General features: G+C 38.2%; 2 protein-coding genes across 3 annotated transcripts in view; both read left to right on the forward strand.

Annotated features, from left to right (window-relative positions):
* LOC127651688 (NLR family CARD domain-containing protein 3-like) overlaps positions 1 to 14,619 on the forward strand; it is a 99,902-nt gene that overhangs the window by 38,211 nt on the left and 47,072 nt on the right. The gene's annotated exons all lie outside the window — the stretch shown is intronic.
* LOC127651682 (NLR family CARD domain-containing protein 3-like) overlaps positions 1 to 14,619 on the forward strand; it is a 71,831-nt gene that overhangs the window by 10,134 nt on the left and 47,078 nt on the right. The window contains exons 8-10 of one of the 2 annotated variants that reach the window (XM_052137641.1): positions 6,732 to 6,905; positions 12,040 to 12,086; positions 12,175 to 13,571. In XM_052137641.1, the coding sequence (XP_051993601.1) occupies positions 6,732 to 6,905; positions 12,040 to 12,086; positions 12,175 to 12,707 (754 nt within the window). In that variant the 3' untranslated portion in view covers positions 12,708 to 13,571. The remainder of the gene's footprint in view (positions 1 to 6,731; positions 6,906 to 12,039; positions 12,087 to 12,174; positions 13,572 to 14,619) is intronic. The other variant, XM_052137640.1, reaches the window with a different exon arrangement.

Below are 14,619 nucleotides of genomic sequence, written 5' to 3' on the forward strand. Positions count from 1 at the left end.
TTAAAATGCCAGGTTTTTGTGATGTAAAAGAATGAGACAAAGATAAATCATGTCAGAACTTTTTCCACTTTTAATGTGACCTATAATGTGAACAATTCAATTGAAAAACAAACTAAATGAAATGAAAATGAAAGTTAAAAACCTTACAATAACCTGGTTGCATAAGTGTGCACACCCTCTTATAACTGGGGATGTGGCTGTGTTCAGAATTAACCAATCACATTCAAACTTATGTTATATAGAAGTCATTACACACCTGCCATCATTTAAAGTGACAGTTAATCACAAATAAAGTTCAGCTGTTCTAGTAAGATTTTCCTAACATTTTCTTAGTTGCATCTCAGAGCAAAAGCTGTGGTCTGCAAAGCATCAGAGGGATCTCATTGTTGAAAGATATCAGTTAGGAGAAGGGTACAAAATAATTTCCAAAGCATTAGATATACCATGGAACACATCAAGTGGAGAAAATAAGGCACAACAGAGACATTACCAAGAACTGGACATCCCTCCAAAATTGATGAAAAGATGAGAAGAAAACTGGTCAGGGAGGATTCCAAGAGGCCTACAGCAACATTAAAGGAACTGCAGGAATTTCTGGCAAGTACTGGTTGTGTGCTACATTTGACAACAATCTCCTGTATTCTTCATATGAATGGGCTATGGGGTAGGGTGGCAAGATGGAAGCCTTTTCTTACAAAGTAAAACATCCAAGCCCGGCTTAAGTTCGCAAAAACAAACATCAAGTGTCCCAAAAGCACGTGGGAAAATCTGTTATAGTCTGATGAAACCAAGGTTGAACCTTTTGGCCATAATTCCAAAAGGTATGTTTGGTGCAAAAACAACAGTGCACATCACCCAAAGAACACCATACCCACAGTGAAGCATGGTGGTGGCAGCATCATGCTTTGGGGCTGTTTTTCTTCAGCTGGAACCGGGGCCTTAGTCAGGGTGGAGGAAATTATGAACTGTTCCAAATACCAGGCAATTTTGGCATAAAACCTTCAGGCGTCCGTTAGAAAGCTGAAGATGAAGAGAAGTTCACATTTCAGCAAGACAACGACCCAAAGCACACATCCAAATCCACAAAAGCATGGCTTCACCAGAATAAGATTAACGTTTTGGAATGGCCCAGCCAGAGCCCAGACCTGAATCCAATTGAACATCTGTGGGGTGATCTGAAGAGGGCTGTGCACAGGAGATGTCCTCGCAATCTGACAGATTTGGAGCGCTTTTGCAAAGAAGAGTGGGCAAATATTGCCACGTCAAGATGTTCCATGCTAATAGACTCCTTCCCAAAAAGACTGAGTGCTGTAATATAATCAAAAGGTGCTTCATCAAAGTATTAGTTTAAGGGTGTGCACACTTATGCAACTAGGTTATTGTGTTTTTTTTTTTTTTTTCCCCCTCAAAGATTTCAGTTTGTTTTTCAATTGAATTGTTCACGTTATAGGTCACATTAAAGGTGGAAAAAGTTCTGACATTGTTTATCTTTGTCTCATTCTTTTAAATCACAAGAACCTGGCATTTTAACAGGGGTGTGTATACTTTTTATATCCCCTGTACCATTTTCACATGGCAAAAAATTGCCCGTTTAGCTAACATGTAAATGTAAAACATTTTGGAATGGATCAGTATGACACGCTATGCTCTAAAACTGCAATAAACAATCATCTCATATTGTTACGCTGCTCTTTATGAGCCATACACATTTCTCTCTGATGGAAGCAGTGAAAACACTATAATTTGTACTGCAGCCTTTTGCTGTTTAGTAATCTCACAACAACAAATCTCACATAACATAAATAAAATTTCAATTAACTGTGCTGCCTTCATGGATGTCATGCCTTGGACGTCAAAGTTTGCAGGTCTTAAAGCATTTTAGATGGTTTTCTCACATGTTAGGTTGAACTGGCCACCAGGAGCATCGGGAGAGAAACGAAATGCCTGCGTTTTTAACAGCGCAAGAGTGAATCTGCACTTCACAAGAAAGTTTACAGAAGTTTAATGGTGGTTCTTCATAAATTAATATACAGTTGAAGTCAGAAGTTTACATACACTTAGGTAGGGCTCCTCCCTAATAGTCAACCAACTTTAGTCGATGAGAAGAGTCTCGGTCAACCAAGTTTTGATTGGTCGGTTGGTCGCAGAAAAAAAAACTCCACAGGAAGTGGTGAAGTCACGCAGTCAGTGACGGACAGACATGATCGTTTACACGGCTGGCCCATGCGGTAATAAATTATTCACGTTAAAACCCATGAACACCGGTATTACAGCTGGTTGGACGCTAGGTGGTACTATGGGGTAATTTTCATTAACCCTCTGGGGTCGACAGACACGCCGGCGCGTCCTTCTGGATATTTTCGTCATTACAGCGGAAACAACTTAAAATACTCCGTTCATTTTTGGGTATACAGGTAAGTGTAAGACATCATTAGAGACTATAAAGGGTCTACTTTTATTTGTGTACACTCACAATAACAACAAAACCTTGTACTTTTGTAAAATAAAGAAAATAAAAGGGTGAGCTATCAGATGTCTCTGTCTCCACGAGCAACACGTCACAAAATGAACTGAAACTCTGCGAATACTTATCACACAAACATGAAACATATGTCTAAATAAAGCTTAAAATTTCTACTTTTAAATAAAACAATTCAAATTTAAAACAAATATTCTCCTGCAATGTAATCTGTATGAAACAAAGCGATGTACAGTGTTTACTGGCTCAGCTCATTACAGCTAATGTGATGCCACCCACCAGCAGAGCACACCATTCATACGCTAATGTACTGAGATGATCAAGGCAAATGGTAAATGCCCCTGACAGTGAGGTTTGATGTAAACACAATTCATTGACTTTACTGTGCGTTTGTAACGATACACATGCGAGGAAACTCCTGGATAGTGATGAAGAGTTAACATTTTCCTCAGAAAAAGAGCGTGACTCCGATGAACGTTTGTATGTATCAAGACTTGATCCAGCCGAGGATACAATTTTGGACGAGTAAGTCATTTAGTTGACATGCTATTTTATATAACATGTACATATATTAGTCACATTTGTTGGAATTCAGAATTTTGCAAAAGGATTCATTAAAGCAGCAACTATATGATTTCTTTTTATCCGTATGTGGCAACACCACTAAACTCACCAGGGCATGATCTGAGACTAAGATGTTTCCAATTGAGCAATCAACAACAGATGGAATAAGGGACTTGGATATAAAACAAAACAAATTTCTAGAATAAATCTTATGGACTGCTGAAAAAATGTATAGTCCCTACCAGATGGGTTCAAAAGTTTCCAAATATCTGTAAGACCAAGATATTTACATATCCTGTAAAGGGTCAATGTTGTTTCTAGGGGGCTTACACAATTTTGTTTCACTATGATCAAGGACTGAGTCCATCAAAAGATTGAAGATTCTTCCCAATTTTATATCATGAGGGGTGCCAACTTCTAGCAACATCCCTTTAGGATCTATTAAATAGCCATGATCATCAGCGTTAGGTGCATAAACATTAGCCAAAATCAACCTATGCCCCTGAATTTCTGCTAAAACTATAATAACTCTTTCTAATTTATCAATAATCAGTTTGAGACATTTTAATTGTATATGCTTGCTTATTAATGTAGGGTTGATAATAAATTATCAACCCCACTAGGCTGCATAGAGTAACACACAATGACTTACTCATTCCATTGACATTATGAAGGACATCGCTTGCTGTGGGCATGTAAATATTTTGTGGCCATCATTAGTATCTATTCTCAATTTGGCTGGGAATATCAGTGCAAGTGGCCTTCCGTTGATGTAAGATTTTCTTGCATTCTTGAATCGATCAAGTCTGGGAACAAGAAAATGTTGCGGTTCTTCCAAGAAAGCCTTTCTTTACTCCTCACCTCGTGTAACACGAGACCTTTATCAGATGATCTAAAAAAATTTGGCCAGAATTGACTGACTCCAAGCCTTTCTCACTCAGCGGATCTATGAGTCAGAACTCTGTGAGCTCGCTCGATTTACAGCTTATGGCCTGTTATGTCCAGCAGAATCGGGAAGAGCTTGTCTAGGAATTTCACCATATCTCGGCCTTCTTCGTCCTCAGGAATTCCAACAATTCAGACGTTGTTTCGCCGATTACAATTCTCAAGGTCTTCCAAGTTTTCCCAAATGTGCTCCAAGTCTGTCTTGGTTGCTAGCGGTTTAGCAGCTAATTCACTCTCTGATGACTCCAGATAATTGATCCATTTCTCAACATCCAGCACTCTTGTGAACATCTCAGTGAATTTCATCTCCATGGCAGTGATTGATCGACGTATTACAGCAAGGTCCTCCAAGTCAGCAACGAACCTTCGTCAGCATCACAGACATGCTCAACAGTTGACGCTGAATCTCTTTCACCGCACTGGCCAAATTGAGTCCCAGGCTTTTGGTCTGTTGCTCAGGGGCTTTAGCTTGAGCACTTAAGTCTGTTTTAATGTCTCCAGAGCTCAAGGATTTTGAATTCTTTGACATATTGTCTTCCTAGAACAGTTAAGAATCAGTGTATCGAATCTCACAGGATTATGACCTAAAATTATTCAAACGAGCAAAGTGCACAGGCTTTAGACAATTAGCCAATTAGCTTCTGATAGGAGGTGTAATGAATTAGAGGTGTACCTGTAGATGTATTTTAAGGCCTACCTTCAAACTCAGTGCCTCTTTGCTTGACATCATGGGAAAATCAAAAGAAATCAGCCATGACCTCAGAAAAACAAGTCAGGTTCATCCTCGGGAGCAATTTCCAAATTCCCGAAGGTACCATGTTCATCTGTACAAACAATAGTACGCTAGAATAAACACTATCATGCCGCCATCATACCGCTTAGGAAGTAGATGCATTCTGATGAATGTACTTTGGTGCGAAAAGTGAAAATCAATCCCAAAACAACAGCAAAGGACCTTGTGAAGTTGCTGAAGGAAACAGGTAGACAAGTATCTATATCCACAGTAAAACAACCTGAAAGGCTGCTCAGCAAGGAAGAAGCCACTGCTCCAAAACTGCCATAAACAAGCCAGACTACAGTTTGCAAGTGCACATGGGGACAAAGATCTTACCTTTTGAAGAAATGTCCTCTGGTCTATTGAAACAAAAATTTAACAGTTTGGCCATAAGGACCATTGTTATGTTTGGAGAAAAAAAGGGTGAGGCTTGCAAACCGAAGAACACCATCCCAACCGTGAAACATGGGGTGGCAGTAACATGATGTGCGGTGCTTTGCTGCAGAAGGGACTGGTACACTTCACAAAATAGATGGCATAATGAGGAAGGTAAATTGTGTGGATATATTGAAGCAACATCTCAAGATATCAGCCAGATAGTTAAAGCTTGGTCGCAAATGGGTCTTCCAAATGGACAATAACCCAAAGCATACTTCCAAAGTTGTGGCAAAATGGCTTAAGGACAACAAATTCAAGGTATTGGAGTGGCCATCACAAAGCCCTGACCTCAATCCGATAGAACATTTGTGTGCAGAACTGAAAAGTGTGTGCGAGTAAGGAGGCCTTCCATTCTGACTCCGTTACACCAGTTCTGTCTGGAGGAATGGGACAAAATTCAAGCAACTTATTGTGAGAAGCTTGTGGAAGGCTACCCAAAATGTTTGACCCAAGTTAAAAAATGTAAAGGCAATGCTACCAAATAATAACAAAGTGTAAGTAAACTTCTGGGAATGTGAAGATATAAATAAAAGCTGAAATATATAATTCTCTCTATTATTATTCTGACATTTCACATTCTTAAAATAAAGTAGCAATCCTAACTGATCGAAGACAGGGAATGTTTTCCATGATTAAATGTCAGGAATTGTAAAAAAAAAAAAAACTGATTTTAAATGTATTTGGATAACTAATGTATGTAAACTTCTGACTTCAACTGTATAATGCTGAATATAATGTACAGTAGACCTGCAACAATCTCCTTCAATGGTTAATGTAAAGTTCCCAACATAAGAAGCATGCAAGTTGTAAAACTCAACATTTCTTATAGATGAAATAAGAGAACACATTTTAAAGAATTACAGTGGCAATAACTGTTCCAAACAAGTATTCTGTTTTGCCTTTGCCCCTGGAAACACAATAAATCAGTTCCATTTCCTCCTATTTTACTACTGGGTAGGTTAATCTTTAATGCACAGGTAAAAAAACAATTGAATGTACACTTAATTTTAACATCGTAAAAGATAACAAAGCTCATTGAAGCTCTACACTAAAACCAGCCAATTGAAATACAATTATAAAGTGGAATGTCCTTTTATTAGTTAGTTTTGTCCTCAATAGTGTGTGTGTGTGTGTGTGTGTTGTATGTTTTGTATTTTTGAATTGGAAAAAATAAAAAATGTCTTCTGTTAAAATAGTTTCATAACAAAAATGTCCCACTCTTTTTGTAAGTCAAGTTTTGTAAGATTTCCATGCTTTAACACATTAACAGTAATCTGATATGTTATATGCTTGGTACCATCCACATGCAAGTCTGAATGCTGGACATGCTTTATGTCACTGTCAGTCCTTTTAGTTTCATGTATTTTACCCTTTGAGTGTCAGAATTTAATTATGTACTTGACAGGCATTGCACTTTGTAGTTTTCGGATGACAAATGCAAATTAACAGATTAAAGGTTCAGTGCCTTACATTTATCATTTGAATGCAACAGAGGTCCCAGTGTCAAAGTTTATATCTCTTTATTAATAGATTGTCAGGCTGTATGGTGACAGAGAAAGGCTGTTTTTATCTGGCTTCAGCACTGAGTTCAAACCCTTCACATCTGAAAGAGCTGGATCTGAGCTACAATCACCCTGGAGAATCAGGAGTCAAACTACTCACAGAGAGACTCAACGATCCAAACTGTACACTGGAGAAACTCAGGTATGTTGCTGTATATTTAACATTTAATGCTTACACATTATGCAGCATAACATGTGACTTAAAAATCAGTATAGTTTTGTATTTTTTATATTTCTATAGAGATCAATAATTTAATAAATTAATTCATAATAAATAATAATTATAATTTAATAAATAAATACAAAATAGAATAATGTAGCATGTGAAGAGCATCTTCACATCTTCATGTTAAGTGCAACAAATGTTAATAACCTCACAAAGCTAGCGGGAAACAGGCCTGTTAGATTGCACTAGCAGCTTGAGACAAAATGAGTGATGGGAAGTTGTATAGTCCGCAAGTGTTTACTTTCAAAATTGCCAACAAATTCTTAACCCAGTGAAAAATAGTGTTAAAATGTATTTACAGTGAAAAAGGGAAAAATGCAAGAATTTATGAAAAGAAAAATATTCAAAATGTACACAAATATACACATGATTTTGGCTGTGCCATATTCAGACACAAAATATTAACAATTCAATTCCACAAACAACAACAATAATCTCCAACTCTCTCTTAACCAATGGCTATAAGGAGCCCCATTATAAAGCTTGTTGCTCCTTTTGAATAAACAATAATGCAGAAAAGTGCAAAGAAAAAAAAGGGAAAGAAACATTAAAGACAATATATAGAAAATAATAAAATGATAAATACCAATAGTTTTTATAGATACATAATAATCATAAGAATTAAGCATGTAATAAATTAACATTTACAAGAACACAATTTTAAAATTGAACTTCCCCTGTGACTTTATTAAAAATGGACGGGCTTTCCTATTGGCACAATTGAATGCTTTAAATATACTGGGTTTTGTTCAGTGAGGGTTTGGCAGATACAACGTGAACTAGTAAATGTGACTGTATTCCAAATGTTTTGGTGGTTTGCATGACAAGTAAAGGACTAAGATTCTATGGATATTCTATTGATTGAGATTGACATGAACTTAAAACAGTACTGATAATGAATATAACCAGAATGAGCATATTAATGTGCATGTAACACACATTAAACTGCAAAAAACACACAAAACAAACATGATGCAAACACAAATCTGTGTATACTTGATGTAACTTTAATGCCGGCAACGAGACTGTGTGCGCATTATGTGTGTGTGCATTAGTGCTCATCTGTAACATTTTCCCCACTTTTTCAGACAACTTATGAGGTGTTCTGGAGAGACAATCTGATGTGCAATTTTGAGAACCAGTTCTGTATCAGACCTCAAAGTCAAATGGTCAAATGGCTGAAAACCATCTGGTGATGTGTTGGGGTGTAAATCACAAGTTTCATCACGATACGATCATATATAGATTCTCTTAGCCAGTGGTCCGATGTTTGCAGATATCTCAGAGACTGCCACAATGCGATTTCGATTCAGGGGCCTGCAATTGATGTTATGAAATTATGTGCCTATTTTTCACAAGCAGTTACTTTTGTAGTATCCACGTCGTGACATCCACAACAAAATAACATACTTCAGTTGTTACAGAAAAATAAATAATATAAAACAAATAGTCATACATGTAATCATCAATCGTTTGATGACAGCTCATTGCTTTGTGGAATGAGGTAAACATTACAGTGAAAATTTGTCATCTCTACAACAGTCAAGCAAGTCTTTACTTGGCTACAACTTCCACAGTTGTATTGAAAATTCTGTTACCTTTTACTGTGATAAATGTTAGTAAGGGTAATGATTTTAAGATGTGAAAAGTCTTGTAATTGATGCTGTTGTAGGGAAGGCATTCAGAATATTGTGGCTGTTTAGACATTTGAATATGTTGAATTGCTCCATAACATTTTAAATTAGAAAATTATCATGTAGAATTCATATGTCTTGTATGCACCATGATATTTAGGGAAGTCTGATTGAATCGTGCATGTGAGCTGCTCTGCGCTATCCTGTCACTGGAGCTTGCAGTCCTGTTGACGTGCATGGATAGAGCAGATCGCAACTTCAGCCTTCAAGTACCCCGTGGACATCTGTGTCCCACATGAGAAGGATATTTAGCCAGAGATGAATATCATAAGGTTGCTGCATCACCTGATGGAAATTTGTACAGATGTGGCTGGCATGAGAATGTCAAAATGAATGTGCATCTTAAAAAATATTCATCAATGTTTACATATTAAATCGATGACATCGCATTGTTGGATATTTATTCGATGCATCGATCCAGATCGAAGTGTCGTTACACACCTAAGGGAGTCCAATATCCACTAAAATTTCCAGGCACTCCTCCACAGTTAAATACCTGGTACTCAATATCTGATGCATCAGTCTGTATAGTGTACAAGACTGTTTAAAATCTGGACTTTGCAATATGGGCTCCCTACACTAACAGTCTTTTAAGGGCTGGAAGGCCCATTCACAGTCTGAACTGAGTTCAGTTTTTAATTTTGGTTAAATTTGTTAGGGCTACGGCCCAGGCTGAAAAGTTTAGGATGAAATGCCCATACCCTCTTCAAGTCCAGTAAAGACTGCACCTGTTTCTTGGTCAGCAGCTGCTCTCCTTCTTGATGGCAATTACTTTGCATATCTGAGGCCATATCAACCCATAACCAGGAACATAAACTAGAGACGTGTCTCCGTCCTTTCTAGGATGCACTTGTCTGGGTGAATGGTCAGAGCAGCATTCTTTAGTCATCCCAGCACACAGCTCTTTCACCCAAACTGGGCATTTACCCAGCATGCTGCTTCCATACCCAGTGCCCCAACCTGTGTTGATCATTCTTTTGACTCCTTTTCTCAGAAGATTTTATGGGAACCAATGAGCAGAGGTGCAATACTGTACCACTGGAGAGGGATGATAAGTGGGAAAGAATATTGAACAAAGTTAAACATGTTAGAACCCCTGCTTACACACAACCCTCCACGTCACTCCATTGCTGCACCTTACCACATGGTCAGTGTAATACACCTTAACACCTAAAAACTCATTCACTATTACCAACTCACCTAGATCTCCCATTCCAAGCCAGAATCCTGCTGGAAATCTGGTAATTCTGGTCGATGCTGCCTCATTCTTTACTGAACCTAGTTTTAGTACAAGTATGATTGCACTTTCCAGAATTTGGAGAGTCCAACAAAACATCTGATGTTCTCTTCATTGAGAAATGTGAGAACTTTCTCAACATTCTCACCTCTCTTATGCTCTGAACTCATAGGTACACTGATTACTGTTTTAAAGGGTCCAGTGCTGAGCTGGTGGAAGGCGGAAAAGGCCAAATTTATAGAGGCTTTCATGATCCCTGTATCACAACGTTAGGATCCAACGACTAATAGAGGACAACTCCGTCGTTCAGGATAGGGTTTCAGTAGCATCAGGGTCTCCTTTATGACAAGTACCAGTAAAAGGAGAAGAAAATACCAGCTGGTGGTTCCTCAGTCTCTTATCCCAGACTTCTTGCACTACTTGCATGATAACCCCTTAGGAGGACACTTAAGAAGGCTCAAGACCTTGCTGAGCATACTAGAGGTAGCCTGGTGGCAATCTATCTGCAGAGACTTCTGAGAGTATGTAAAAAGTGCCCTGTCTGCTAAAAAATATAACATGGAGAACACAATGCCCTGAGGACTGCTGCAGAGTACAAAAGTCATTAAACTCAGGCACACACTGGGTATAGGCTTGATTGGACACTTCGCCACTAGCAAAAAGGACACTTACCTCATGTTGGTAAGTGATTACACCACCATGTTGGTGGATTTGTATCCCTTAAGAGACATCAAAACCCCCAAAATTATGAAGATCCTTAAAGAAAATCTTTAATAGATGACGGAGTTCCCTAAATACCTAGTCTCCGACCAGTATCCACGGTTCACTGCCGGGAGAGAGAGAGAGTCAAACAAACTCTAAAGACCATGGTAGCCTCTTCCATTGGTGACCCACATGACAACTGGTATCAATGGCTAACAGAATATTGATACTCAATTAACTCATCCCAAGGCCACAGGTAAAACACCAGCTGAGCTCATGTTGGGAATTTTTTTTTTAAAGAACTCTGGAAAGACTTGATTCATAAATCACCTTCACCTGATCAGTCTTCATTCTCAGTGATTGAGAAACGCAGAGGAGGTGAAGCATAGAGTGGGAGTGCAACGTGCAAGACAGGCTAGATATGGTAATACTCGTAGGAAGAATATGCACTTGTAATGGAAATCTAGTTTGGTTCCGTACACACCCAAATCTTACACCTAAATGGGATGGGCCAGCTGAAATTGTCAAAACATTATAGCCTGTTTATTACTGTATGCAGTGGGGAGTCCCACCTAAGCAAGATATCATCAATGCAATTAATTTGAAGCGCTGCTTGAAGTTTTACCTTGAAAGCCACTATTTGAGGTGGGGGTAGTATGTAGCACAGCAAAATAATTATGTGCTTATTTACTACATATGTGTATGAATAGACACTTACTTCCTATTTATTACTGGTAAGAATGTTTATTAATTTTATCATCACGCCTTTTACCAGGTATTGGTGTCCGGTATTCCTAAGTCTCTTGAGGCTATACTTCCTGATTTCACTCATGTGTCTGAGAGGCTGGATCATATGGCACAGATTGTTCAAAACCGAAACGAAAGATGATCTTCTGGACAGTAATCTCTAGTTATTTCCACTAATGTGATCACAAAGTGCTGTTCACCTGCATTGAAGTGCGTCTAAGTGAAACGTCAGTGTGGATTATTGTTGTTTGGCCACATAGATCAGAGTGCATTATTTCTAATGTTCATGGCCAACACCAGTGACGATTATCTGAACCAGTCCCGGGCCTCCCCTAGGTCGACTCAGCCTAAAAATGAGTACCTGTTGCGATGTGTAAACATCGTCACCTGGGAGACAAAGGCGGTCGGGCGTGGTGCTGGCCACCTACCTCCTCGTGTACCGTTCCGGCCTTCATAGGTGCTTGCTAACAGCAATTGCCCCCACAGTCTCTTAAGGCTATATGGGGGATCTTTGTCTTTGTGATTAATTTGATAAAAAATTTATGTGATTTTAGATGAGATTAGTTTAAAAATGTAATTGTCAGTCAATATGATATGATATTCTGCTGTTTTCTCTGAAATGTTCTTAAATAATCAAGGATTTTCTATCTCTGTGTAAATATTTGTCTAGTTTGGACCATGGAGAACCATTCAGGATCACACCAGGCCTTCGAAAATGTAGGGTTTTTTCTCTCTGTTTCAAAACATACATTTAACATAGCTGTGAAACTCTTCTTCATCTAGTTCTAATCTCTCTTGTGTTCAGATTTCTGCAATCTCACAATGGATCCAAACACGGCAAACTATCATCTCATTCTGTCTGAGGGGAACAGAAAGGCAACACACAAGAAAGAGGATGAGCCTTATCCTGATCATCCAGACAGATTTGAGCACTATGAGCAGGTTCTGTGTAGAGAGAGTCTGACTGGACGCTGTTACTGGGAGGCTGAATGGAGTGGATGGGCTGATATAGCAGTGTCATATAAAGGAATCAGAAGGAAAGGAAGAAGTGATGACTGTGATTTTGGACTCAATGAAAAGTCCTGGTGTCTGAGCTGTATTGATGGCAGATTCACTTCCTGGTTCAATAAAAACAGCATTGACATACCTGTGCCTAAACCACAATCTAACAGGAAAGGAGTGTATCTGGACTGGTTGGCCGGTACTCTGTCCTTCTACAGCGTCTCTGACACACACACACTCACACACTTACACACATTCCACTCCAAATTCACTGAACCCCTCTATGCTGGATTTGGGATTTTTTATTCTAACTGCTCGGTGTCTCTGTTAGATTAAATAGCCTGACACACATCTTGAAAGATAGGAACTCTATCGCTCCGTTTAATGCATTTGCTTTCACAAACACACCACAAAATAGATTGGTATTTTACATGTGTATATGAATTATAGCTTTTATCTATATACTTATAGATCAATATGTCTCTTAGTCATACACATATATACAGTCCACAGAGACATTTTTGAGACTGAGCTAGAAAGTTCCCACAGGTCCAATATTATTCTGCAACTTCTCTGTATATTTAAACATTCTGTGTAATGTTTAAAAAATTAAGTCATTCTATGTCTTGGCTGATATTCCAATTAATTTTTTCAAATATATAATAGTTATTTATATGTTATGAATAGTTATTTTTATATATTGTGGGTTTTTTACTCTTGTTTTTATTTTGTATCTTTCTCTTGTGTTCATGTTTCCTCTTCCTGGTGCTTTTCAATTGTATTATTAGTGCTGTCTTGTGATTGGATATTGTTAATTAATGTTTTTAGTCATTGGTTGTGGTAAATGTGACTTAGGATTGTTAGCATTGATGAAAGATGAACGTTTATTCCATGGCTGATTTTATAAGTCTGTCAGAAGTTGTTCACGGCTTGTTTATTATCAAGTAAAGTTCTAGTTTGTAAGTCGTTTCATGTTTATGATCAGGTCAAATTCTTGTTCATGTTATCTTCTGATCCAGTCAGTTTCTAGTTTGGCGAGTTCTTCTGGCAAGGCTTTGTTATTGGATTTCTTCTTTTGCTCCTTCGTCTCAATAAACTGAACCTGGGTTCAAAACTTAACGTCTTGTGAGCTCAACGATACATTGACTGAAGTGACAACAAATTGGGCTTCAGCAGACATAAAAAGGATCCTTAACCACAGTAAGCCAATACTGAAAAAATGTGCTGTTGTCCCTACATCCATTCATTCTCTGTATTGCAGAATTTAAAGGTGTTGAAAGTGGTTTTAGCCATTATGGATCTTCCACAAGACTGAGCAGTTGAATTAGACATGTTCCCTCTTTCCAAAATACCGCCCTCCAAAGATATCTTTGAGACCGTCACTGAACATGGTAAATACAACAGTAGCAAAATAGTGCCCTCAGCTGGCAACAGTTATGAATCTGAATATGACTTTAATCCTGAATGAACCGCTTCAATCTTACTACAGTACAACACTGAGAACCTGCAAAATGATTGACAGGCAGAAAGCACATGAAAGTCTTCTGATTGGCACGGGCACATTCCTGTTTATAGAGTCTAGTGCAGGTGTAGATTCTACAGTTGCATGTGCAGCGTGTGGATGACTGTGTGTTGTACTGCAGGTAGATTTACACCCAGAAGATCAAAACAGTATACAAAAAAAGTATTACCATGACCTGACATTACATGTACTGTGGTTAAATAGTATTCTTTAAAGTACCTTGTGTTGCATCTCTTTATTTGTGAATAAACAAAACATTAGATAAAAATTAAACAGATCATTTTTATAATCAGCGCGTCTATAACACTCAACACATGCGTTAAGCGCGAGTAAGGGCAATTGACTTCAAAACATGATCAGAAGTCAAGATTTATAGTGAAAAAGGAGGTACATTTTAGACTGTTTCTCCCCTAAAACCAATCGTATCTCTTCAGAAGACGTGGATTAAACCACTGGAGTCGGACGGATTACCTTTATGATGCCTTTATGTCCTTTTTGAGCTTAAAAGTTTAGACCCCATTGACTTGCATTATATGGATATATTCACATCATATCTCCATCAAAAACATCTTCATCTGTGTTCCGTGGAAGAAGGAAAGACATGAAGTTTGAAACAGCACAAGGATGAGTAAACGATTAGACTTAACATATTTGAGTGAACTTTTCTCTTAATTAAAGCATTTAGTCAAGTCAGACCCAAGTCATTATTTACTCACCCTCATACCG

This window comes from Xyrauchen texanus, chromosome 11 (genome assembly GCF_025860055.1).
Source record: "Xyrauchen texanus isolate HMW12.3.18 chromosome 11, RBS_HiC_50CHRs, whole genome shotgun sequence".
Taxonomy (NCBI): domain Eukaryota; kingdom Metazoa; phylum Chordata; class Actinopteri; order Cypriniformes; family Catostomidae; genus Xyrauchen; species Xyrauchen texanus.